The sequence below is a fragment of the Somniosus microcephalus genome, chromosome 5 (genome assembly GCF_052327205.1).
Source record: "Somniosus microcephalus isolate GS21.2 chromosome 5, FLI_Smic_1.0, whole genome shotgun sequence".
Taxonomy (NCBI): domain Eukaryota; kingdom Metazoa; phylum Chordata; class Chondrichthyes; order Squaliformes; family Somniosidae; genus Somniosus; species Somniosus microcephalus.
In genome coordinates, this window is record NC_140991.1 from 79,534,988 (window position 1) to 79,562,487 (window position 27,500).

Below are 27,500 nucleotides of genomic sequence, written 5' to 3' on the forward strand. Positions count from 1 at the left end.
CCGCCACTGGTGCGAAGCTGGTCTTTGCCAATCCTCGCCAGCTTGGACTGCAGGGGAAAGGAGGGGAAGTTATGTTACATGATGCCCTGAGTGATCATCTCATGCCCCCCATGGTGGAAGAGCCCTTACATGACGCCTTGAGTCAAATGTGCATGTGTGTGCCCAGAAAGGGCCATGGGTGCTTGCTGGCAGATGGCCAATGGGGCACAGCCCACCCTGTAGCCATAAAGTCAGGTGCAAATGAAGGGATGCAGAAGTTTGCAGAAACAACACTCACCCTCACGACCCGAGTGAGGTCGTTGAATTTCTTTCTGCGTTGGACAGGGCTCCTGGTCACCATGCTGCTGGAGTTGACCCTCTGGCATACATCCCTCCAAGCTCGTCGGTAGTCCTTATGATTCGGCCTCGTGCCATTGTTTGGGTAGAGAACATCTCGCCGGCGCTCCACTGCGGCCACCAATTGCTCCAGAGCCTCATTGGTGAAGCGCTCTGCTCTCTGTCTCACCTTCTCCATCTGGTCCAAGTTTTTAGCGCCAGAGAAGGGCCTGCGCCGATTCTGAGGCCTGCAAGGCGAAGAGTGTGGATGCTGAAGCTGACTGACCCACCCCTTTAAGAGCTGGCCGGCGCCTGGAAGTCTCGTGGTCATCAGTAATTGAGAGTACCTGCGCTGCGCCCGTCCGCTCCGATATTGCGTTGCGCCGGAAGTTTAGCACCTTAGGAGTCCCGTGTAACGCCTGAATTCGCGCCTCAATCCCCTTTAGGGGCGATGCAACCCAATATCGCGCCAGGCGGCGATAAGTTTCGTCTGGCTATAAACTTTGCGCAGCGCCAGTTCTAACGCCTCAAGCGGGGCTATACCCAATTTCTAGGCCTTTAAGTCCATTGCTCTTAGAAGTTTTTAAGGAAATTAGAATTGAGGGAAGCCTGGCCCCATCTATGAGGAGAGATATCATAAGCTTAGCTTATATAAAAATAAAGGGGATAGACGGGATCTGAAGAATTGGAGGCCCATCACATTATTAAATGTGGATTATAAGATCTTGGCGAGGGTTATGGCAAATCGTTTGAAGGAGGTGTTACCGGAGATCGTTTGGCCCTCTCAGTCCTATGGAGTCATAGGCCGGGACATCGCAGACTCTGTGGTCTCAATCCGAGATGCGATAGAGCTCATGGAAGAGAGTGGGAGGGAGGCTTATGTATTAAAGATAGATCAAGAGAAAGCCTTTGATAGGGTCTCTCATGAGTTTTTATTGAAGGTTTTGGAAGCATTTGGTTTCAAGGAAAATTTCATTCAGTGGATAAGGATTTTTTATTCAAACATATTTAGCTGCGTTAAATGTAATGGTTTTTTATCCAAGTATTTTCCGATACAGAGATCAGTGAGACAGGGTTGTCCCCTGTCCCCATTGGTAGCAGAACCATTAGGTTACATGATGCGAAAGAAACAAGGTGTAGTTGGGATTGTGGTCCCCAGTTCTGGGCTGGTGTCGGTGATACACCAATATGCAGATGACACAACCTTAACATTGAGAAATGGGGAGTCAGTGAGGAAAGCTATGGATGTAGTGGAGGAATATTGTAGAGCTTCAGGAGCCAGAGTGAATTTTAGCAAGTCCCAATGCCTGGTTGCAGGGAGGGGTACGGGGAAGTGGTTGGGGGAATGTCCCTTTAAGGTGGTGGAGGTTTTGGAAGTTCTGGGGGTGCATATGGGGTGCAAGAAAGACAGGGATGAAGTGGATCGATTAAATTGGGAACCAAAGGTTATGAAAATTAAGAAGATTTTGGGAAGATAGGAAAGGTGGTGGTTGAAAGTGCAAGGAAGAGCGACAGTGGTGTCTGCTCTCCTGCTATCTAAGCTATGGTACTTATTGACGGTGGAGGATATTCCTGAGTGGGCGGAAAAGTCCACCCGAGAGGCTTGTGTGAGGTTTTTATGGGAAGGGAAACCAGCCTTGGTCGCATACAATACCATCATTGGACGGAGAAATCAGGGAGGACTCAATTTTCCAGATATTGATTTGAAGAAGAAATCCTTTAGAATCAAATGGGTGAAGAGATTTCTTCAGAAGTCAAATACAAGTTTTTGGAAGAGTTGTTTTGAGCATTTTTTTAAACGAAGTGGGATAGGAGGGCAGGGGATATTGTATATGGAATACAATAATATGTTTTTGAAATCGATTAAACTTCTCCCTAGGTTTTATAAGGGGGTTGTAGAGACTTGGGCCCAATTTTTAAAGGGTGTGCAGTTTATGCCCAAGGGGGCTGAGGAATTTTTAGAACAGCCCTTATTTTTGAACAGGTGGGTCAACATCGAAGGAGAGGTTTTATTTAATCAAGCTTTTATAAAAGCTGGGATTATATCTGTGAAAGATGTATTATACAAGGTCATTCCAGGTTGGTTGCCGGAAGCGATAGTGAGGGACATGGTGTGGGAGGAGGATCAGGAGGTAGAAGGAAAAGCAATAGGAATCATGTATGAGAAGATTGTGAGGGCAATGCCACAGGATTGGATGGAAGAAATAAATGCGGAAATCTCCAAAGGAAGTAAAATGCGTCCTGCTTTTCCAAGCTTTGTACTGGAGAAAGGGGGAAGAGTTGGTCCAATTTGACAACTGTAATACTCGAGATTTCTATGAGGTATTCAGAGAATGGAGATTCAAGATACCTGCTGGTCAGGAGTTTTGGCAGAGTATATACCCACAGCTGGACTTCAACAGGATTTGGAAGGGAGTGTGGGCGAATTTTAAATGCCCAGAATGGATTGAACTGGATTTCAAATTGGCTCATAACCGGATTTTTACCATGACGGTCTTATGCGAGATTGGACGAGTGGAGGCGGCAACTTGCCCAATGTGTGGGACACGGGATGAGACTCTGTCCCATTTACTGGTGTTATGTCCGCAGTTAAATGACTTTAATTACTATGTTCGACAGTTGTGTGAAGCTTTTTTGCTGGGTGGGGACCGAGGAGCGAGAATAGGAATCCCGTGGGACTCAATTTTGAGATGGGGATTGCAGGAGAGTCTGCCAGAGTCTAGCGGAGCGGCAATTAATTTAATGTTCAGTTTGGCTAGATTCGTGATTGTGCAAAGAAGGAATGCTCTGTTTTTTAAGGGGAGGAGAATCAATCTAAAAGAGTATTTTAAATACAAGCTAAAAGATCATTATAAGGCTCTGTGGATGTTTTATTCAGAAGGAATTTGAGGACAGTATTTTATAACCAATTTTTAAAGTACAATCGGTTAATATATGTTACAGGTGACAAATTAAACTTCAGGTTTTGATGTTAAAATGTGGTGGCGGAATGGCTGTGCCGAGCGGTGGAATTGATTTGTATCATACAATGTAATGATCACGATGTTGTAAATGTTCTTAATGTTCAATGAAGTATAATATTTAAAAAAAAGTGGGTAGCACACTTGCCTCTGAGTCAGAAGGTTGTAGGTTCAAGCCCTACTCCGGGGACTTGAGCACATAAATCTAGGCTGACACTCCAGTGCAGTGCTGAGGGAGTGCTGCACTGTCGGAGGTGCCGTCTTTCGGATGAGACGTTAAACCGAGTCCCCGTCTGCTCTCTCAGGTGGACATAAAAGATCCCATGGCACTATTTCGAGGAAGAGAAGGGGAATTATCTCCGGTGTCCTGGCCAATATTTATCCCTCAATCAACATAACAAAAACAGATTATCTGGTCATTATCACATTGCTGTTTGTGGGAGCTTGCTGTTCACAAATTGGCTGCTGTGTTTCCCACATTACAACAGTGACTACACTCTAAAAGTACTTCATTGGCTGTAAAGCGCTTTGAGATGTCCAGTGGTCGTGAAAGGCGCTATATAAATGCATGTCTTTCTTATACCAGTTTCAATCGATACCAAATCCTGCAGGACCCACTGGCCTTTGCATCTGAATTTGCAATATGAGGTCCCAGCTAGCCAAGCCCTGTGCCAGGAGCATGACTTTGTAAAATCTACAGTATACAATGTACAGAAGGACTAGCATCAATTTCCTTTATTTTTAAATGATTTAATTTGCAATACAGTTTTTCAAATCCAAGCGCAGGCTCTGAAAATCTGCAATGGGGTGCATCTTGCAGTAAGTGCCGTGATGTACCCACCAACGCCACTGACCCCTGGTGGTCTTTTCAGGGTCACAGGGAGGTCCCCTAATTTGGGTGCCAGTGACGGGTATCTGCATCACTTGAGGTTTCTGCCCACTGATGAGGTCATTAAGCCTGGCCAAAGACTGCCAGCAACCTCAAAGAATAATGCGGTGCCCCTTAGGGTCTCCGCCCCACCCCCTTTGTAGGGGAGCTGCTTTTATTCTTTTTTTTCAATTTGCCCTTTTCCTCAGAGCTCTAGGTCATACTCCTGGCCCAGACCTCCAATTGGTCCCCACAATTATCAGTGGTCATGAAGGTATGCATAATCTAGCCGGACATACATCCACTGACAATACGTAGGGTTTTACTGAGGTCCTAGGGCATGAAAACTCCCAACACTGGGAACCCCTCCCCCCAGCCCTTGGCCTTTATGACGATGGCCATGTTTGGAGTGGACAGAGACTCCAACCCCCAACTGGCCATGGAGAACACTTCAACGAAAGGCTTAGATTTAACATATCCAGGTCCCGGGCTAGTTTTTGACTTTTCCATCTGACTCCCACTGAAGTTATGGCTGGAGTACACCAAACTGCTGTAGATTTTCAGGGCCATAATCGAAATGATATTATCATCCATGTGAAGCAAAGAGATATTGATAATAACCATGTCAGCCCTGAATTGAATTGCAGTAGTCTGATGTGCATGAGTTTGTATTGCAACAGCAGCTGTTAAGAGGATTAATACTTAGTTTATATGTAAATTATTTTTAGAATGAAATATTAAGAATTATAATCACAAAGCATTTAATGAGGAGACTTGTTTCTTCCATCCTCCTCCCCGTCACCTTTAGCTGTATGTGGTGGAATGGTGTCTGCAGAGTGTGGATCTCTGCAGAGCCCTGGATATCCTTCACCTTACCCAGACAATTCTCAATGTGAATGGTTCCTGGAGGGACCCACAGGCCATTATCTCACCATTGCTTTTGAAGCATTCAACCTGGAAAACACACCTGAATGTACCAAAGACTTTGTGGAAATTCGAGAGTATAATGCAAGTGGTGAGTATAACAACTATCAGTGTCTTGATAGTCATTTATGAACTAACGAAACAGAAGCCAATTCTAATTTCATTGGGTAATGTTAAAGTTGCACTGTGAAACTCTTGTCTGTATTATCATTTTACATCCCAGTTAAAAGAAACTATAATTTCTTCCTCCTCTTTTAGATTTGTAGCATTCACCCAGCTGAGAGAGAAAGGTGACCCCAAGTCTTGTCAATAGCACTCTTCAGCTGCTAACCCTTTTAGCCCTGAGGCAGATGAAAGTAAAACTGATGGATTTTGTTGGATTGGTGGTCAGGAAGACCTGTTTTTCTATGGGTTTTAGCACCTGCCACTGGTCTAACTATGCCTGGTAAAAGTGCTGCACCTGAGAACATCACATTCATAGAAACATAGAAGATAGGAGCAGTAGGCCATTCAGCCCCTCGAGCCTGCAACGCCATTCAATGCGATCATGGCTGATCATCCAAATTCAGTACCCTGTCCCTGCTTTCTCCCCATATCCCTTGATTCCTTTAGCCTTAAGAAATATATCTAATTCCTTCTTGAATATATTTAATGAACTGGCCTCAACTGTCTTCTGTGGTAGAGAATTCCACAGGTTCACCACTCTCTGGGTGAAGATATTCCTCCTCATCTCAGTCCTAAATGGCTTGCCCCTTATCCTTAGACTGTGACCCCTGGTTCTGGACTCCCCTGCCATCGGGAACAGCCTTCCTGCATCTAGTCTGTCTAGTCCTGTTAGAATTTTATAAGTTTCAATGAGATCCCCTCTCATTCTTCTAAACTCCAGCGACTATAAGCCTAATCGACCCAATCTCTCTTCATATGTCATTCCTGCCATCCCAGGTATCAGTCTGGTGAATCTTCGCTGCACTCCCTCCATGGCAAGAACATCCTTCCTCAGATAAGGCGACCAAAACTGCACACAATATGCAAGGTGTGGTCTCACCAAGGCCCTGTACAACTGCAGCAAGACATCCTTGCTCCTGTACTCTCAAACTCTCGCTATGAAGTCCAGCATACCATGCTCCACTCCTGTCTATTTTTTGCATGTCATGGCATCATTAGTAATCCAACATCATAATGCAATTAAGTTGTACATGTCGATTTGTCATGGACAATCTGCTCATGCACTTCTCTGCTGCTAAGTGCAGGAGGGCTGTAGCTTTAGGCCGCTCTGCCTGGGCCCTTTTTAAAATCTGATCATTTAAAATTGTGTTCAGTCAGCCTGGATAACTCAACCAAACACAAGTAACAAGCCCTCATGGACGATTACAACAAACCAGCAAATTCTTTTAGTAGGTTTGAAATCCAATAAAACATGAAGGGGGGAAAAATTGGGTATCGCCTATTTTGGGGCGCTAATATCGGCCGGGCACAAAGCTTAGCGCCCAGCGCTAATTGTCACCTCCAACTGCAAAATTTGCCTCTATCGCCCCTGGAGGTGATTTGAGTGCTAAATCAAGTGCTACTCACCTCTGTTAAAGCACTAACGTCGGGGAGCAAGGCGTTACCTCAGAACGCTACCGAAGTTCAGGCGATATCAGTTACCATGGAAGCCAGACAGACTGGTGCCGTCCAGTTCTTAAAGGGGAGGGGCCATCTTGCTGGCCAGCCGCACCCTGCTCATTGCAGCCTTGAATCTCGGCCTGGAGAGACCTCTAAAGCAATTGTGTTGGAACCACTAATGGATAGGCCCAGGGAAAGAGCTTGGCACTTAGGAACCTCAAAAGTGGTGCTGAGGATCAAAACTCCTTAGGACAGCGTTAAATCTCTCCAGACGTCTCTCTCCCTCGCAACCTGCGTGTACCAAAATATTTTGCCGACAAGAAAACGCAGGAAGCGCACGTCTTTAAATAACGCTCCCCCAGCTTATTCCCAACTTATAAACGTTCCCCTCTACCTGTCGTTCCTAGCGGCAGACGCTAAGGCACGACTCAGTTTTCGGTCCGGGGCGTTGCACGCTCGACTGATGTCACGATCTGCGGACGCAGGAGATCATTGTGGTAGTGTTTAGCGCTGCCGCCAAATGACTGGTCAATTTCGCGAGTGGCACTAAAATTGCCACGCTCGAGCGCCAAGTTCCTATTACCCCGTTAGTACTCCCTGAAGGTGCTAACAGGAGGCGCTAACCAACCGAATTTCTCCCCCGAAAACTTTTATTTAAAGTTGTTGATCCTCAGGAGAAATAAACAGGGCAGCTGAATAAGTCAAATCCGTTTTAATTACTAGATTTTTACCAGTATTTTGAGGATTGCATTCCACCATTTGGCCCGTTTATAATTCAGCCCAATGGTTAATAGTGACTGAATAAATTAAATTACATTTTTATTACATAGAATTATAGGATTCTGCAGGATTTTTCTCAGTGTTTTCGGAATTATATTCTGCAGTTTCTTCTATTTTTCTGTAGCAGGTAATCTATTTTTGGTCATGTTGGTTGAGGAATAAATGTTGACCAGGATATGGGGACATCTCTCCTACTCTTCTTCAAGTAGAACTATTTTACATCCACCCGAATAGGTGGACAGGGTCTTGTTTTAATGTCTCATCTGAAAGATGCGTCCAACAGTGCAGCACGCCCTCAGTCCTGCACTGCAATGACAGCCTGGACTATGTGCTCAAGTCCAGGGGCCAATTTCTACTTTGGGCGGACATCAGGAGGGCGATAGGCGGTGCGATTACAGCGCCTGACATCTTCGGTGAATCAGCGTTCACAGGAACCTTGTTGTTCAGGGGAGGGGGCAGGAAATCCAAGAGCTCCTCCACGGGGCTGACACGGTGGTTAGGTGTAAAGGTAGGTAGGCAATTGTAGGGAGAGGGTGGATGGGGCGGCAACAGGTGGGAAGATTTTTTTTGTCTCCTAACCCCACAAAAATCTGTAAAAAAGAAAAAACAGAAATTAATCTGGTTTTGGAGCAGCAAGCAGCAGTTCCTTTAGGGACCGCTGGTTAGGCTGCCCATTGGTACCTCAAAATTGCATCGGGGTCCTATGTAGATCAAAGGATCCTGCTTTGCAAATTACCAGTAGGCTGCTGCCCTTAGCAGACAGGTGCCTGGAGTGCCCATGTGAAAGCTCGAACAAAAATGCAGGCAGCAGCTCAGGAGCGTGAACTGGTGGTTGATAAATTCAACCCTACAATTTTCAGAGCACTTATTGCCATGTTTCCCACGCAGTGGTAGCCATGAAAATCAGCCCTCTGGAATGGATCTTTAATCCATAGTCTCTGACTCAGAGGTGAGATTGCGACCAAGTTAGCCAAGTTCACACATCATTGCGCACTCTTTCTCTTTTCCTTTACTATTTTGAGGGGCTGCGAGAGTTTTATGCCAGTAAAACTCCTAACGTAAGCACTAAGATTCATGAGAAAATAGACCAGTGTGACCCAACCTGGGTTTTCTCTATTGCCCAGGTTCTACCTACCAACTCCCGCTGACAGCATTGACTGAGAACTCACATCTTGATGATCTGTAGGCTTTAAACTGTTTCCTAACACTTAATGACATGGCACACTGGAGCGCTAATATACTGGACTGTTGAGCGTTTCCGTTACTTATTTTAAAATGAAGATATGCTGACATAAATACAAACCATCAAAATGTAAAACAAATATTAAAATGATCTAAATAATCATTGTGTTGTGGACTGCTGTAACCTTACTGTGTGTTTTGAGAACCAGCAGAACCATATTAGAAAATCACTAAATGGAAGAGGTGAAAACATATCCATTAATCTTGGTTATTTCATGTGCCTCTCCTGTTTCCTGCATTTGTAATGAGGATATTAGCTTGTACAGCACAGCTGGCTCCTGTTGATGTTAAAAGTGCAGAAGGTGCAGTATCTGATCTCTCTTTCACTCATACAGGCCGTGTGCTGGGAAGACACTGTGGTAACACATTGCCTCGTGCTGTGGATACTTCAGGCAGCTTTGCCTATGTCCACTTCAGCAGTGATGCATCTGTCAATGGATCAGGATTCAGTCTGCAGTTTGAAGCCAGCATTGAAGGTAGTTTACTCCAGTAAACAATTAAACGAGTTGCATGTACAAACTATCTGTAACATTTTTTAAAAAGTTTTTGTGCTCTTCAAGGTGTGAGATGTTAGTGCTGGAGAATGGGATAGCATTTTGTCAATCAGTATCAGCAACAAGTACTCCTTGTTCAGGTATAGCATGTGACCTTAGCCAGGCTGTTCCAGTGCAGCAACAACACTGGAATCAATACAACAATATCCTGTCCACAAAAAACAGGACAAATCCAACCAAACCAATTATCACCCAATCAGCCTTTTCCCAATCATCAGCACAGTGATGGAAGGAGTTGTCAACAGTACCATATGCAGTTTGGATTCTACGAGGACCATTCAACTCCAGACCTCAGTACAGCCTTGGTCCAAATATATACAAGATCTGAATTCTAGAGATGAGGTAAGAGTGCTTGCCGCTGACATCAAGGAAACAATTGACCGAATGTGGCACCAAAAAGCCCTAATAAATTGAAGTTGATGGGGATCACTCTCCAGGGGGGAAACTCTCCAGTGGCTGGAGTCAAAAGAAGATGGTTGTGGTTGTTGGAGGTTAATCATCAGTCCAGGACTTTGCTGCAGCAATTCCTCAAGGCAGCATCTTAGGCCCAACTACCTTCAGCTGCTTCATCCATGACTTTCCCTCAATTTTAAGGTCAGATGTGGGGCTGTTTGCTGATGTTTGCATAGTGTTCTGCTCCATTCACAATTTCTCAGATAATGAATCAGTCCATGCCTGCATGCAGCAAGACATGGACAACATCCAGACTTGGGCTGATAAGAGGCAAGTAACATTTGCAGCATGCAAATGCCAGGCAATGACCATTTCCAGCAAGAGAGATAGTCTAACCACCCCCTCTTGACATTCAGTAACATTATCATCACTGAGTCCCCCACCATCAACACATTTCTGGGGATCACCATTGACCAGAAATTTAACTGCACCAGCCACGTTAAATGCCATGGCTGCTACAGCAGATCAGAGGCTGGGTATTCTGCGGCGAGTGACTCACCACCTGACCCCCCAAAGCCTCTCCACCACCTACAAAGCACAAGTCAGGAGTGTGATGGAATACCCTCCACTTGCCTGGATGGGTGCAACTGCAACAACACTCATAAAGCTTGACACCATCCAGGGCAAAGCAGTCCGCTTGATTGGCACCTGATCCACTAACCTAATCATCCAACATTTTCACCACTGGTGTGCCATGGCTACATTGTGTACTATCTACTAAATGTACTGCAGCAACTTGCCAAGGCTTCTTCGGCAGTACCTTCCAAACCCGCGACCTCCACCCGTGACCTTCACCACCCAGAAGGAGAAGGCCAGCAGGTGCATGGTAATGCCATAACCTCCAAGTTTCCTTCCAGGTCACACACCATCCTGACTTGGACATACATTGCCTGTTCCTTCATTGGTGCTGGCTCACAATCCTGGAGCCCACCGTTGAAGCCTTGAAAAACAGGTGGACTGCATACCAATTTCTACCCCACCGGGCTTTTAACACCCAAAAATGGGTGGGTTGTGGTCAGGTAAAAGGTAAAAATTTTTAAATCTCAAACCCAAGCTCAGCGCGCCCACTTCCAGGTTTAACGGAGGCGGGACAAGGGGCGGGCAGCCAACCCACTCCCAGGTGGTGGGTTGGCAATTTAAATATTTTAATGAGGCTTGCAGCCTCTAATTTAACTTGTTTTACAGGTTTAACTGTGGCCTGCCGGGTTTCCCAGGCCTCGGGTAAGTGCCTTTATAGCACTGCTTGTGGTCCAGGAGGAACAGGTGTGCTTCCTCCCTGCCCCCATGCTCCCCCTCCCATACAAAGACCCCTGGGGTCTGGGATCGACCCCTCCACCAGGATTGGACACCCCCCCAAACTGGGGTCGCGAATCGGACCCCCTTCGGGATCGCGTCCCCCGGGGTCTGAGATCATTACTCCCCTCCAGGATCAGACATCCCCCCCCCCCACCAGGGTCAGGGATCGGACTCCCTGGTATCGGAACCCTCGGGGTCAGGGATCGGACTACCCCAGGATTAGACCCCACCCCCCGGGTTGTGGATCAGACCTATCCGGTCCTGCAGCCCGCTCCAGAGTACCCCTCTCCAACTAGAAGCCAAGTCTGTCAATCAGGCTGACTTCCAGGCAGGGAAACCTGTTATGGACAAAAGACGCACGCCGTGGAGGTTCCCATCTGAAAGTCCGCCCCCCCACCCCACCCGCCTACGCAACCGGCCCTGTTAATACAAAAGCAAAATACTGCGGATGCTGGAAATCTGAAATAAAAACAGAAAATGCTGGAAATACTCAGCAGGTCAGGCAGCATCTGTGGAGAAAGAAACAGAGTTAACGTTTCAGGTCGATGACCCTTCATCAGAACTGGCACAGTTCTGACGAAGGGTCATCAACCTGAAACGTTAACTCTGTTTCTGTCTCCACAGATGCTGTCTGACCCACCCTGTTAATATCCAGGCTTATGAATCCATTGATTTCGATACTCTGAAACGGGCATGCTGTAGAAAATCCCGTCGGTCTAGGTTAGCCTAATTCTAATAAAGGGTTACACCCCAGACCTTAACCATTCATTGCCTTTCAGTCGCTGACCTGCAGTGCATTTCCAGCATTTTCTGTTTTTATTTCAAATTGATAGGTTTATTTTTAACATTATCCTGCAAGTTTGCTTCACTGAAACAGGTTGATACAGGGCTTTACTGTGGAGCATTGTTGAAAAGAATATAATGAAGGAAAAACCCAAAGCATGTATTTGCAATTATGCATTTGTGTAACCACCTCTGCTCTGAGGTCTCTTTCAAACAAAGGAAAATGTATTTATTATCATTTGTTAGTGAAAACATAATTGTTCTGCATTAAAAATGGGTGAACAGGAAAAAGTAGGATGCTTAATTGGGCGGAGATGAAAGATTTTTTTCTTAGGGTTGCAGTGAGATTGAGTGACATAAATATTGTTACAGAATGTGGAGGTGAATTGACTGCAGATACAGGAACTATCAGCTCTCCAAACTACCCAAACCCTTACCCTCACAGTCGTGAATGTCAATGGAGAATCACAGTGCAAGTTGGACGCAGAGTGACGCTGACCTTCAATGATCTACACTTGGAAGCACATCAGTATTGTGACTTTGATTATGTTGCTGTAAGTCAAAAATGAAGTACACCATCTTATAATAATTCAGGATGGGTTATTAGGGTCAATTTTTTCCTCCCTGCCCTGGCAGTGGACAGCAGTAGTGCACCCAAGTGGGGGCTCAGCCTGTGCAGGGCTAAGAATGTCAAGATTTCCTCTCTAAGGCAATGAACATGGCCCAGGAGCACATCTGACACGTCTTTCTTTGGGTTGCACCTGGGACCTCATCGATCCTCCGGTCTGTGGGGTGGCAGTGCCCGTGGAACTGTACAACACCTCATTTCTTTGGGCGCCCCTGAAAAGGGGCACCCAGCTGACAGGAGAAGAGGAAATAGAGGCAGGAGGCCAGGAATGTCCCCCCTGTCTCACTTACATAGGATCATTGGGCCTGCACCTATTGCAGGCATAGGCCCCTCCCCGGGTGCAAAATCCAAGAAATTTGGCTCCATTTGATCGAAGTTTTGGCAGACTCTATTGATTATGGAAATTTTTCATGATCCTGCTGCTGGGTCTATGTTTGCACAAATCATTGGGAGCAATTTTTGTCTGGCGACTACCCTGATCACACTAAGAAATGGGGTGGTAGGCAGACATTTTTTTAAAAATCTTACCGCTCATGGCCGCCTATTCTGAGGCTCATGCAACTCAATTTTCCATTCTCAAAAAAGGTGGCCTGTGCTCCTGCCTGAAACAGGCAAGAGCCTTATTTAAATATTTAAGTCAGAGTCCTATACCAGTTGTAGGACCCAGACACAATTTTCAGATACCATGCTGTGCCCAGTGGCACTGGATATTGAGTGGCCTAAATGCTCAAGTACAGTTGCATGGGCACTGATGGCCCAGCTCGACATTCTTCATATCGCTGGTGCAAAATCCTGGAACTGCCTCACTAACAGCACTGTGGGAGTACCTTCACCACACTGACTGCAGCGGTTCAAGAAGGCGGCTCACCACTACCTTCTCAAGGGCAACTAGGGATGGGCAATAAATGCTGGCCTTGCTAGCGATGCCCACATCCCATAAATGAATTTTTTTAAATGCCACTCTGGATATCGTGTGTCGGCAGGCTTTCCAGCCATGGAGGTCTGATTTTTTTCTTCTCCTTGCTAGCCGATGATTTTTTTCTTCTCCTTGCTAACAGTAGAAAACCCCCTATGCCACCCCACCCTGCTCACAGGCCCAATTAGCTAACTCAACAAAATCAGTTAACTCAGCCCAGACTCGAGTTTGAAACTGAGACCTTCCTACTATAAATGGTTCAGGGACATACCGGACAGTGCACTTACCTGCTGTTATCAGGAAGGAGTAATTAGGGCATTTTTAAAGGTACCTGACTCTCATTAACAAGTACACCGATGACATCAATGATTTAAAATATTGATTTATCAACATAAGTTTAAATGTAAAAAAATTGTTAAAGTTATTAGTGACTTCAAACCATAAGGATTCTCTTGCTTATTAATCATTGGTTGATGATGTGTCCATCACTAGATATACAATGGCCTTCAACCCAATTCTCCCAGACTACAGAAATATTGTGGCATCGTTGACAATGGCACACAAGTGATGTCATCTGGAAATACCATGCGTGTTGTTTTTGTAACTGACATGTCAGATTCAGACAGAGGCTTCAGTGCAACTTACACTTCAGAGGAGGATGCAGGTCAGCCATGTGCTATTTGTACACCTAGGGTACCATGTTATTCATTCTTGCTTAAATAATTTTGCTGTGAGATTTGATATTCAGTTTTAATTCTGATTTTTATGACTTCACAGCATAAAGGATATGGACAATGCTGGTAAGCTCACATTTACCCGTCACTAGTTGCCCTGAGAATGTAGTGGTAATCCTGCTACTTGAAGCACTGCAGTCTTGGTGCTGATGGTGTTCAGGCGGGAATTCCAGGATTTTGACCACACAGCACTGAAAGAACAGTGATATATGTCCAAGTCAGGGGAATTTGCAAATGATGGTGTTCCCACAACATTGCTACTCTTGTAGGCCAGAGTTGAAAGAGGGGAGGGTGTGATTTGGGACGTAGAGCTGGATGTGTAACCGGTTTTTGCGGTGGCCAATTTCCTATGGCCCCTGCCGCAATCGCCAATTATTGTAAGTGGTTTCGCCCCGCCCATAGCGAGCACGCAAACCCCCTTACTACAAGTTCTGGACGATAGGGATTACTGAGGACAGATTTGAACACAGACAGCGTTTTCGGGCTCACCCGTGCAGTGTTTTTTAAGGTTGACAAATCCACTCCACTCGCATACAGCACGAGCGGTGTGAACACAACAGTACAGTTTAAAACAGTACAACCCTGACTTGTCCAACAAGCCCCTGCCGTGCTGACTTACCATGGCCTAAAAACACCCTCCCGCGAACTAAACTATCACAGGACCCTTCCAACGCTAAACCCCCTCTGGTTTGGTAGGAGCATACAGGCACCCCCTCACACAGCTAAGTGATCTTGTGGGTGTGTAGGCTTGGCAATGCTCACCTAGATTGCCCTTGATCTTGCTTGTAGCTTCCTCCTGTCCATCTCAGCTACCTGGTTCCATACCGGCCTTGTCGCATGCGAATCCCAGTCTGAGTCGAAATCTGTCTCGGTTGGAAAAGCAAGGCTCAGCTCCTCTTGACGTTCTGTTGTGTGGAGGGCAGGAGAGAGAGAGAAAGAGCTATCCAAACTGTTCTCTGATATAGCTCTCCAATACACAGACTGCTGTCTGTGGTTTTAATGGACAGATGGCCTCAGGGAAATGGTTTCCAGGCTGCCTCCCAGGTTTGGATGGTTTAAATCTCGTTTCGATCTCCCAGCCGATTAACTTAATGAGCTCATTTTCTCCAGAAAGAATGAGTCGCCAGCCTCGTTATTCATGACTTGGGAATTTCTCCCAGTCCGTGGATCGGTTACCCTTGGCCTGGCCCAACTTCCTTAACCACCACCACCGTCCCAAGGGAATGTGTCCCTTACATCTTAGACAGACGCGTTTCCCCTCAGTCACCCTAACCCGTGTGGCTGTGACCTGCAGTTTGGGACACGGTATGGAAGCTTCTCCATACGTGAAACCCTCGCTGCCGGAGTACCGAGTCAAGTTCAACCCCAGCCACCCTGGCCACCTTCCCTCGTGGAAGTAAGTGGCCATTCCATCCGTGTCCCCTGTCCTACACCCCTGTGTCACGGTAGGCCCGTTCCCTCCTGTGCAGCTGTAGAGGAAGGGCACCTCGGTGGCTCCTCTTTCCATGCTGCCAGTCCCGATCATCATTAGGAATAGAAATACGATAAATTTGTTAGCCATATCCCCTTGATCCTCCAATCTCCTTTGGTTCCCTGCCAAAACAAAAGCAAAACAGTTCCATTCTGTTAGAGGATTTTCCTCCACGGATCTGGTTTTGGTTATTTATAAAATATTTACAGTGTTCCCTGCCACATTAACGTGCGCCCCATTTAAGACCTCTCCCATCAGGGCTTCTTGCGGCTCGTGGTCGGCGAGTAGGGAGGCGTCCACGGCACCCTAGGCCGTGGGACCCGACTGCTCCTCCTTACCGCCCCATCCTCCAGGTCATCATCGTCCCACACCATGGGAGGAAGACCCACGTCCACCAGGCTCATGACCGTGTCCTGGTGACTCTTGGCCTTTGTTTTCCCCTCCTCGGGGTTAAACAACTTGTACTGGTTTACATGAAACCATTTCGTGCGTTTTGGGAGTTTTATCTGCATATACCATGGGGCTCGCTTTATCCACAATATTATAAGACCCCATGTACAGCAGCTTGAACGCCCCTACTCGGGCGTAATTACAGACCATTACCTGGTCTCCCACCTCCCACTCGTGGGTTCTCTGGGGTTCTAACAGCAGCCGACTTTTCTGGTGCTGGCTCCCCAGGTTACTGGCTGCCTGCCAGTGAATCCGTTTCAATGTCTCATACAGATTCTGGACAAACCTGTCCCGGTTTACCTCCCTGACCTGCGCTTCGGTGAGGACCGGCGCCAACACATGGGTTGGGGTGCGCATAATCCTTCCGGTCATAAGCTCGTGTGGGGAGTAGCCTGTGCTTCAGGAGGGGCTGGCTCGGACACCCATTAAGACTAGAGGCAAGACCTCATCCCATCTCTGCGGGAATAGGCTTATCTCCTTCCTCAGTCTTTCTTTCAGTGTCCGGTTCATGCGCTCCACAATCCCCGATGACTGGGGGTTGTGAGCCACATGCCACTTCCCTCGTATTCCCAAGAGTTTTAAGGTGGCCTGCCCCGTGAAATGGCTCCCTTCGTCGGACTCCACGACCTGTGGCAGTCCCCATCGGGAGAACACTTCCCTCACTAGGATCCTAGCTGTCGCTAGTGCTGTGGCTGCTCGGCATGGGAAGGCCTCCACCCACTTCGAGAATACGTCCACCAAGACTAAGCAGTACTTGTTGCCTGCTTTAGTGGTGGGCAGTGGTCTGATGAAATCAACCTGCAGGGACTGCCACAGCCGCTCTACCCTCCTGGTGTGTCCTATGGGGGCTTTCCTGCACTGCAGATCAGGGTTATTGGCTGCGCACACCAAACAGTGCATACAGAAAACTCAGACATCGTCCCTGAGATGGGGCCACCACCCCGCCTCCTCTACCCTTTGCCAGGTAGTTTCCGGCCCTGGGTGTCCCGCCCCCAGGCCCCCATGGGCCAACTGGAGGAACTCCTCTCGGTGCTGCGCTGGGACTACCCACCGATCCCCTTTGAAAAGCATCCCCTCTTTGAGACTAATGTCCGCTGCCCCGAACAGACCTTCTATGGACTCCCCATTCTCTCTCTTTACCAGGACAGCCTTAAGGACGGGATCCTGGGCTTGGACCTGCTTTTAAGTCCGGGGCCAAAGCTACCCACTGTGTGCCTCCCTTGTCCCGGATTGCTGCTACCGGACCTGCTTTGTACGGATCCCAGAATACACTTTCCCTGGCCCCCTGTTTGGCCAGCTCGTCTGCCTTTTGGTTGCCCTCCCACTTTGGTGCTGTCTTTGAATGGGCTTTAACTTTGTGAATATAGTGATCTCCCTAGGTGCCTGTGGCCTCCAAAATTTTACCTAGCAGCGGTGCTGTTGCTAGGGGCTTCCCATATGCAGACTTGAATCCGCGCCTGGCCCAGATTGTCAAGTATTCCGTGCATGAGTTGCACATGAACATAGAGTCCGAGCAAATGGTGTAGGGGGTGGGGAACTCGTCGGGGTGGGTGACCACGTACGCCACCACCGCCATTTCGGCGTGCTGAGCGCTCAGGGTGTTGGGGAGTTTAATAGCCTTCACTATTTTAGTCGTTGGGTCATAGATTCCGCACCTGGTGAGACGCTCCCCCTTCACGACTGAACTGGACCCGTCTATATAGATGTCCCGGCCCGTCGTCTATCCTTTCATCTACATCCAACACCCCTTCTACCGTACACGTGTGGGCCGTCCCTGGGTAAATCACGTTGGCTGCTAGCTTTGGCTCGGTCAACCCCTGCACTCTCAAATTCAACTGTGAGAGCAGTAATGTCCAGTGAGCAATGCGGGCACTGCTCACCGTCCCATCTTTGATTCTCCCATCCAACAGCATCTGAGTGGGTGTGTGGTGGGTCAAGACAACTATTGGGGATGAACCCGTAAAAAGCTGAGAGCGTTTTCCGGCCCAATGCGTGGCTAGGAGGTGCCTCTCGCAGTTGGAATATCCCCATTCTACCTCGGTGAGAACCCTAGATGAGTATACCACGGGCCGTAGCTTGCCGTGTCGCTCCTGGAGCAACACCGCGCTCAAGTTATCCCCGCTGGCTGCTACCTCTAAGAAGAATTCTTCCCCACCGTTAATGGCTCCCAATGCGGGTGCCGTCTGCAAATCCCCTTTGAGGCGAGTGAACGCTTCCTGGCAGTTCTGATCCCACTCCCACTTGACTCCCTTGCGGAGGAGCCAAAGCAGAGGAGCTGCCGTGGCTGCATAGCCCTCTATGAAGTCCCGGCAGTACCCTGTGAGTCCTAGAAAAGACCTTACCCCGGTCACATTCTTGGGGGCTGGTAGCTCCTGCACTGCCTTCCTCCTAGCCTCGTCTATGGCCCTTTCACCAGCCCTTACGGTCAGCCCGAAGAATTTGACTTCCTCCTGGTCGATCTGGGCTTTCTTGGGGTTGACCTTGAACCCCGCCTCCTGCAACAGCTTTAGCAGCTTGTCCAGCAGTGGCCCGTGGTTCTCCCCTTCTACGGAGAACAAAAGCAGGTCGTCCACGTACTGGATTAACTGGTGGGGTTGGCTGAAGCCTTTTAATGCGTCTGCCATGCATTGTTGGAATATGGAGGGGCTGTTGTGGAACCTCTGGGGAAGGCATGTCCATGGCTACTGCTGCCCTTTAAAAGTGAATGCAAACTTGTATTGGTCTTCTCGTCTGAGAGGAATCGACCAAAACCCGTTGGAGATATCCAGCACTGTGAATGTGGTTGTGGTTGCTGGAATGCTCCCTATCAGATCGGCGACAGCTGCAACTGTGGGCGCGCAAGCTAGGATGTTCTTATTGAGGACCCGATAGTCCATGGTGGCTCTCCACGACTGGTCGGGTTTCTTCACTGGCCAGAGTGGTGAGTTCACGTGGGTAGCTATTAGTCTCAACACCCCCTGTTTTACCAGGGATCCCAGTGCCGTCTCCAAGTCGGCTTCTGCCTCCCGGGGGAAACTATACTCCTTTTGTGGCCATGATATGGGGTCCACTTGCACCCGGACCGCTACCCCGGTCACCCTGCCACAATCGTGTTTATGGGTGGCGAATGCAGTGAGGTTGTCCCGTACATTCGCCTGGTACTGGGCTGGGGCGCTACTAACCAACTGTTCCAGGTCGTAACTCCCTTTGGGTTTCATGGTGCATACACTACCCCCTCCTCCCTTATCTCTGGGGATCACTATCACCTCCTCTGTCTTGTCCGAGACCACTGCCACCCACAGGCAGTGATTCCTCAGGTCCACAATGACCCGGTTGGCTAACATGAAATCAGCCCCGAGGACTCCCCACCCTGGTTGCTCCCATTTCATTAGCACGCACTTCCACATGGTGCGGAGGGACCCCAGCTCTATTCTCAGGGGTTTGGACATCGCCCCCGCCTGCTCGTTCCCTGTGAATCCCATTAGACTAAATGGGACCTTGTTAGACCAGGGTGAATTGGTCGCGTCCTTTGAATGGACCACCGTGCTGGAAGCTCCGGTGTCCACCAAATATCTCCCCTGCACCACCTCCACCCCCATCTCAACACAGAGCCTGTCCCACTCATCATAAGTGAGCGGACACAGGTACTCAGGCTGGGCGCGTTCTAGTCAGGAGGAAAGCGGACATGCAGGTGCGGTCGGCGTTATGCTGCTCACGGCAGCGTCTAGCCTTCCTTTGTCCTTCCCCAGCACCTTGCGAAGGGCGGCCACCAGAACATCAAACGGTTCATTGGTCGCCTCCTTCGCCTCGGTGACCTGGGGTTTTCGCACGGGAGGACCCCCTCAGCCTGACCCCCCCTTTTGGGCCGGGCAATCCCGCCTCCAGTGTCCCGTCTTCCCACACTTAAAACAAGTCTTAGACTCGTCGGTGTTACCCCCTTCCTGACGCCATTCCTTCATATCGCCCTTACTGGCCTTCATCTCATGTACCCTCCCCTTGTGTTTGACCTCCTCCCCGGAACCGGCCTTAAAAGCTAAGCCCAATTTCCGGAGCATGCCTGCCTCCATGTTTGCGAGGTCGTCGGAGTCAAACCATTCTTTCGCCTTGGCTTTAATCCGTGGCAGGCTGTTTGCTACCAGGGTCCTGAGCCAGTGATTTCTGGGGACCCCTATCAGTTGCGTGCGGTCTGGCGCACCTCCAGTTGCCTTCGCGTACACTGGCCATAGCCTGTCCGCAAATGCAGCCGGTGCCTCGCCGGCCAACTGCAGAGTCCGTTCCACTTGTGAGAACGGACTACCCTGGGTGTGCCCCATGGCTCTCAGGATCTCCTCTTTCAACCCCGCTGTGGTGCCTCGCCCTGCTTTTGTGGCTGCGGACAGGCTCTGGTACAGTTTCCTGTCAAGGGAGAGCAGCATCAGCCTATGGGTCTTGCCCTCGCTACACCCGTTGATTCCCCCCCCACCTGCTCGACCTCCATAAAGTGAACTGAGGGGTCCCCGTCCTGTTTTAGTTTGGACAACTTTGCTAACATGGCTTGCAACTGCGGGGTGGTGAATGGGACCACGTAATCGCTCTGCAGCGGGCCCTGGTCACCGTTTAGTGTGGGTGGACCGTACTTTTGCTGCCGCAGAGGATACATTGGTCTCGGTGGCGCTTCCGGTGCCGGTGGGACTTCCCTGTCCTGAACCTTATCCTTTGCTTCCTGACCCTCCTTGTCCCATTCCACCTGGGTTTCCCCTGGTGCCATTAAACAGACCAGCCTAGAAATTCAGTATAGCCACGTTCGGGGCGCTGCAGTCGGGCGGCCGCTAAAGTTTGCGCCCGGCGCAAGTTCGCGCCACCTTCGCCGATATTCAGTGGCATCGCCCCAAGAGGTTGCTGCTGCGCTAAAACAGGCGATGCACAACTATCATTAGGCGCTAAGCCGGCGGTCCGGGGCGATACCCCCGAGGGCGGGTGCAGTGCAGGTGCGGCGAGTTGCTGATTGACGGCAGACACTCTGGCGCCGGTCAGCTCTTAAAGGGGGAGGGTGGATTTGTTTGCCTGCCACGCCCTGCACACTGCAGCCCTGAAGCTAGGCCTGACCACTTCTGCTTCATCTGTGCAACGCCCAGGGCTATGGAGAAGGCCAGGGAGAGAGCGCAGTGCTTCAGCGACGGCGACCTGAGGGTGCTGGTTGGCGGAGTGGAGCGCAGGCGCCATGTTCTGTTCCCTGAAGGTGGCAGGAGGCCGCTGCCCAGCGCCTACCGGAAAGCCTGGAGGGAGGTGTCAAACAGGGTGACCTCCAACAGCGTGGTTGCCAGGACTCCTGTGCAATGCCGGAAAAAGTTCAACGACCTCACTCGGGTTGTCAGGGTGAGTACCCTTTCCAGTGTCCTCCTCATCCCTGCATGTGCACCTCAGTTTATGGGCAAAGGGACCTGAAAGCCCTAATGGCCAGCCCTCATCCAGCAGCTATGGGACTGTCATGAAAATCACTTGCACATTCAGCACTTTACACACTGTACAAGCTATTCGACCATGGGAGGCAGTACAGCCAAGATCAGGGCTTCACACTGTCAGGGCCAGTCCACCATGGGAGGCAGTGCAGACAAGATCAGGGCTTGACACTGTACTTAGAGGCCGTCCTTTGTCTTGCAGGCCAAGGTGGCGCACAACCGGAGGAAGCAGCGTGAGACCGGGGGAGGCCGTCCTGACCTCAAAAAGCTCTCCGACCTCGACCAGCGTGTGGAGCACATTATGGCAGGCCGGCTGATTGGCCCCGTCGCCAGTGGAGATGCCGACCCTGTTCTGGGCCCCAATGGTAAGGGCATCACCTTTTTGACCTCTCTCTTTCCACTTGCGCCTCAGAACAGCATCCTTTGCCACTGTCCGACCAATGCAGTGCATGGCAGCACTCATGCCTCCCTCGCTGCCGCCCTGTCCTCACTCTAAAGCAACTCTTGTGCCTCCCTGCTTTCAGATGGTGAATCGCCAGGTGAGGAGGCGGGCCCTCAAGCTGCCACTGTCAGTGATTCAGAATTCGAGGAGGAGGAAGAGGAAGCCGGCCCATCAGTGCCACCCTCAGCCGAGGCAGCCCATGGCGATGAAGGGGACACGTCTTCCCTGGAGGGGAGCCGGGGGGAAGGGTCGGAGGAGAGTGAAGCTCTGGGGCCCAGCGGCCTGCAGCAACGCGGGAGGGGTGGGGAAGCTCGGCGGACTTCTCCCCAGAGGGTGAGTGCGGCCTCCAGTCCTGCGACGGTGAGCGCAGAGGAGGTGCGGCTCCTAGAGGAAATGGCCATCCAGGCTGAGCGCAGGCACACTGAGCTCATGGCTGCAGTGGCAAGGATGCCTGACTCCATAGAGTCTCTGTCAAGGAGTGTGCAGGAATTCGGAGCAGCACAGGCCAGGAGTCTGCAGGACTTCACGACAGCACAGGCGGTTTCTAGCCAAGTGCTCAGTCGTGCCGTCCATTCACTGGCTGGTGTCATGCGGACACAGACCAGGGCCACACGGGCACTAACTGCTGTCACCCTCGCTGGATCAGCCAGGCATCGCCAGGGCACTCGCCGCGCAGCAGCAGCCCAGCAGTCTGTTCTTCAGCAGTTTGCTGTGCATGCTGCAGTGCTGGCCCGTGCGAGTGCCAATATCTCAGGCGACCAGGGAGTACCTGTGATCTGTCAGGTTGGCACCATTCCTGCAGCCAACTCTGCCACTCCTCCATTGCAGCTGCCACCAGCCGCTGGACAGACTGCTGCCGCCCAAGCAGAGTTGGAGCAGTCAGCAGCCGGCCCCTCCAGGGCCAGAGCTGGTCCAGGCCGACCCCCGAGGGCATCTGCCGTCTCGCCATCTGACCCTCAGCAGCCTTCCCCCAGCCTTGCTGCAGCCACTGGGGTCCCATTGAGGAGGAGCTGCAGGGCGGGCAGGGGCCAGTCATGGATGCGAAAGGCATCACCCTCGCAGGGCAAAAAGTAGAAGGTCTGGCCAAATGCTTTGTGTTTGTTGAAAGGCCGAGACTGGTGTAGTTGTCTTTTTTTTGAAAGGCCGAGACTGGTGTATTTCTTTTTTTTGAAAGGCCGAGACTGGTGTATTTCTTTTTTTTGAAAGGCCGAGACTGTTCGTTTTGTGTTTTTGGAGGGGGCTTCTCTCCATTAGTTTGTAATGTGGGAAGGGCAGAGGTTTCCAAGTAATAAATGTTCTTAAATTGCACTGCCCATGCTTTATTTTGCAAGTCCTGGTTGCCCTGCTCGGCTGAGGGCTTGTGGAGTGGCTACATTCATCTGGTGACACTGGCACAAGCCATTCCCTGAGAGGGGGCCTAGAACCGACGTTCAATAAGCCGCCGACGGGCGGCCCTTGCACTTTCTGCCTCCCTCCTGTGCTGCTCCTCCTCCTCCTCCTCCTCCTCCTCCTCCTCCTCAGGTGGTCCTCCAATCTCTGGTGGCAGTGGCTGAGTCCTGCGGATAGCCAGGTTGTGCAGCATGCAGCACACGACCACGAAATGGGAGACTCGCTCCGGCGAATATTGTCGGGCTCCTCCGGAATGATCCAGACAGCGGAACCATTGCTTCAGGACGCCGATTGTTTGCTCAATGATGTTCCTGGTTGCTTGATGGCTGTCATTGTATCCCTCTTCAGCAGGGGTGCTGGGCGCACGGAGCGGGGTCATCAGCCAGGTGCACAAAGGATAGCCTTTGTCCCCGAGAAGCCATCCTCGTGGGTGAGGCTGGGCCTGGAACATGTCTGCCACAGAAGTCTGGCGCAGGATGAAGGCATCGTGGCTGCTGCCTGGAAAGCGGGCATTGACAGCTAGGATGAGCTGCCTGTGGTCACACACCAGCTGAACGTTGAGCGAATGGCAGCCCTTCCGGTTGCGGTAATCCTCGGCATTCTCCAGAGGTGCCCGCAAAGCCACATGCGTGCAGTCAATGGCGCCCTGCACCATGGGGAAGCCCGCTAATGCTGTTGCTGCCTGACAAGGGCCATGGAGAAGGAGATGAACTGACGTCTCCTTCTGAAAAGGGCATTGGTCACCTGGCGGATGCAGCAATGCACGGCGAACTGGGAGATGTTGGAAATGTCCCCAGTAGCGGATTGGAAGGAGCCGGTGGCATAGAAGTTGAGAGCCACCGTCACCTTCACTGCCACCGACAGAGACGTCCTGCTCCTCAGATGTGGCTGCAGATCACCGCCAAGCAGGTGGCAGATCTCAGTGACCACCGCCCTTCGGAATCGCAGCCTCCGAACACACTGCTCGTCAGACATGTTCAGATAGGAGAACTGCTGGCGGTATACCCTGGGTGGGTAAGGCCTCCTTTGCCGACGCCTGTTGCCCCCTCTCCGTCTGGCCATGACTGCCACTCTCTCACGGCGTCTGTGAACCCTTTGAATGCAATGGAGAAGGCCAACGTTTGCACCCATTGCAGCCCCCATTATATGTTTGCAATCAATGATATGACACTGAAGGTAAAGACAAGTGGAAAGCTGTGGCCTGAAGCCACAAGTACTTGTGCGAGTGTTGAGCCAAAGCAGAAAGCTCTCTACCTTTGTCTCTCTCCAAAGATCCGTCTCTCAAAAAGGAGTGCTGCAAAATGGCTGCCTTTTCTACTGCAGGAGGAGTGCCCTTTAATTTGCGCCCCCCGCGCCCCGCATCGACTGAGAACCGTTCCCCTCTACCAGTCGCTAGGGGCGCCAGGCGCACAATAGGGCGGCGCCACTGAATTTCCGGTTTGGGGCGAGAAAAGGGCGTTGCACGATGAAATGACGTCAGGATCTGCGCGCGCAGCTGAGCGCGCGCAAAGGCTTTGCGCCACCGCTAAATCTTTAGTGAAGTTGGGGAGAGGCGCAGATCGCGCTGCGCTGGCCGCTAGCTGCCTAGCGCCCAACATCTCCTCCTAAGGCGCTAGCGGCTGGCGCAAACAACTGAATTTCTAGGCCACCATGTCTCTGGCCCCAGACAAGGCTTGGGTCAATTTTTTAATCCTTTCTTTGCAGGGACCGTGATCAGAGTCTTCATAGCCCCTACTTCTAGCTGCCTTATGAGCTATTTTAATGTCCCTTAGCTGACCCTCCAAACCGTCAGCTCTCGTTGTTAATCTTGCGTTCTCTTCCCGTAAGGCCTGTTCATTTAACCTCGCCTCCGTAACCTGGCACCGCAGGTATTCCCCCATATTACGGGAGGTCTCTTCCTGCCCACGTCTTTCCTGTCTTTTCTCGCACAACTCCTCCACTAGTCTACTCCCAACTATCCCCCTTGCGTCTGACTTGTCTTCACACTCCTTTAGCTCGTTTTTGAGCTTTTCAACCTGCTCCCGGAGCAGTTGAACTTGCTTTTGGAAGCACAGGAGCCCATTCGCCTTCTCTTTGGGCTTCCTGTGCTCCTTGCTCCCTGTCCGCTCTGCGGCCCTATCCTAGGGACTCTCAGAGCGCAACATCTCCAGCACCCATTGCTGGGATACGTTAACCTTTTTAAACACGTAGGAGGAAATTCTATCCTCCATTCCGGATCTCTTGCCCTCCAAACTGTCCATATCTAATCCACAACCTATCGTCCTGCCAGCGGTCACCAATTCTGTAACCGGTTTTTGCGGTGGCCAATTTCCTATGGCCCCTGCCGCAATCGCCAATTATTGTAAGTGGTTTCACCCCGCCCGTAGCGAGCACGCAAACCCCCTTACTACAAGTTCTGGACGATAGGGATTACTGAGGACAGATTTGAACACGGACAGCGTTTTCGGGCTCACCCGTACAGTGTTTTTTAAGGTTGACAAATCCACTCCACTCGCATACAGTACAAGCGGTGTGAACACAACAGTACAGTTTAAAACAGTACAACCCTGACTTGTCCAACAAGCCTCTGCCGTGCTGACTTAGCACGGCCTAAAAACACCCTCCCGTGAACAAAACTATCACAGGACCCTTCCAACGCTAAACCCCCTCTGGTTTGGTAGGAGCATACAGGCACCCCCTCACACAGCTAAGTGATCTTGTGGGTGTGTAGGCTTGGCAATGCTCACCTGGATTGCCCTTGATCTTGCTTGTAGCTTCCTCCCGTCCATCTCAGCTACCTGGTTCCATATCGGCCTTGCGGCATGCGAATCCGAATCTGAATCGAAGTCCGTCTCGATTGGAAGAGCAAGGCTCAGCTCCTCTTGACGATTCGTTGTGTGGAGGGCAGGAGAGAGAGAGAGAGGGAGTGCTATCCAAACCCCTCCAATACACAGACCGCTGTCTGTGGTTTTAATAGACACATGGCTTCAGGGAAATGGTTTCCAGGCTTCCTCCCAGGTTTGGATGGTTTAGATCTCGTTTCCATCTCTCAGCCGATTAACTTAACGAGCTCATCTTCTCCAGAAACAATGAGTCGCCAGCCTTGTTATTCATGACTTGGGAGTGGGCCTCTCGGGTCATTGTTCCCAAGGACAGTTCGTTACCATACCAATGCAACCTGGTTACGTCAGCCACCTTCTGCTTGAGTGGTTTTCCACTGCTTCACCCCAAATAGCCTGTCCAGTTTTTAATAAGGGTATATGTTAATAATCTTAAAAAATCTATGGAGTCTGCGCTGACTGCTACAGATACCATGAAGTGATTGGTAAATTAAAGTGAAAATTTTGAAAACAAAATATCAGGGAAGGCGGTTAAGAAGGCAAATGGTATGTTGACCTTCATAGCGAGAGGATTCGAGTATAGGAGCAAGGATGTCTTGCTGCAGTTGTACAGGGCTTTGGTGAGACCGCACCTTGAGTATTGTGTGCAGTTTTGGTCGCCTTATCTGAGGAAGGATGTTCTTGCCATGGAGAAAGTGCAGCAAAGATTCACCAGACTGATACCTGGGATGGCAGGAATGACGTATGAGGAGAGATTGGGTCGATTAGGCTTATATTCGCTAGAGTTTAGAAGAATGAGAGGGGAACTCATTGAAACTTATAAAATTCTAACAGGACTAGACAGATTAGATGCAGGAAGGATGTTCCCGATGGCGGGGGAGTCCAGAACCAGGGGTCACAGTCTAAGGATGAGTGGTAAGCCATTTAGGACTGAGATGAGGAGGAATTTCTTCACCCAGAGAGTGGTGAACCTGTGGAATTCTCTGCCACACAGGGCAGTTGAGGCCAATTCATTAAATATATTCAAGAAGGAGTTGGATATATTTCTTGAGGCTAAAGGGATCAAGGGATATGGGGAGAAAGCAGGGACAGGGTACTGAATTTGGATGATCAGCCATGATCTCATTGAATGGCGGAGCAGGCTCGAGGGGCCGAAAGGCCTACTCCTGCTCCTATCTTCTATGTTATGTTTCTATGAATAGAGAGCCAATGGAGGTTGATGAGGACAGGAGTTATAGGTGAATGGGACTTAGTATGGGATAGGACTTGTCAAAAGTAGTTATTGTGTGAAGTCAGTACCTGTAGAGCATTACGTTATGGTAGGGGGTGGTGGAGGGGAAGGGTACGTGAAGTCAGTACCTGTAGAGCATTAAGTTACAGTGGGGTGGGGGGGAAGAGTAGAGAATGGGACTATCTTCTGATCTGTGGAGCACTGCTGTAGCACATAATAGTTA

At 50.0% G+C, this 27,500-nt stretch overlaps 1 protein-coding gene across 1 annotated transcript in view; it reads left to right on the forward strand.

Moving 5' to 3' along the window:
* Nucleotides 1-27,500, forward strand: part of cubn (cubilin (intrinsic factor-cobalamin receptor)) — a 447,009-nt gene that overhangs the window by 247,795 nt on the left and 171,714 nt on the right. Inside the window, exons 38-41 of the mRNA XM_085987872.1 lie at nt 4,952-5,158; nt 9,030-9,170; nt 12,153-12,334; nt 13,817-13,988. Of these exons, the coding sequence (XP_085843998.1) occupies nt 4,952-5,158; nt 9,030-9,170; nt 12,153-12,334; nt 13,817-13,988 (702 nt within the window). The remainder of the gene's footprint in view (nt 1-4,951; nt 5,159-9,029; nt 9,171-12,152; nt 12,335-13,816; nt 13,989-27,500) is intronic.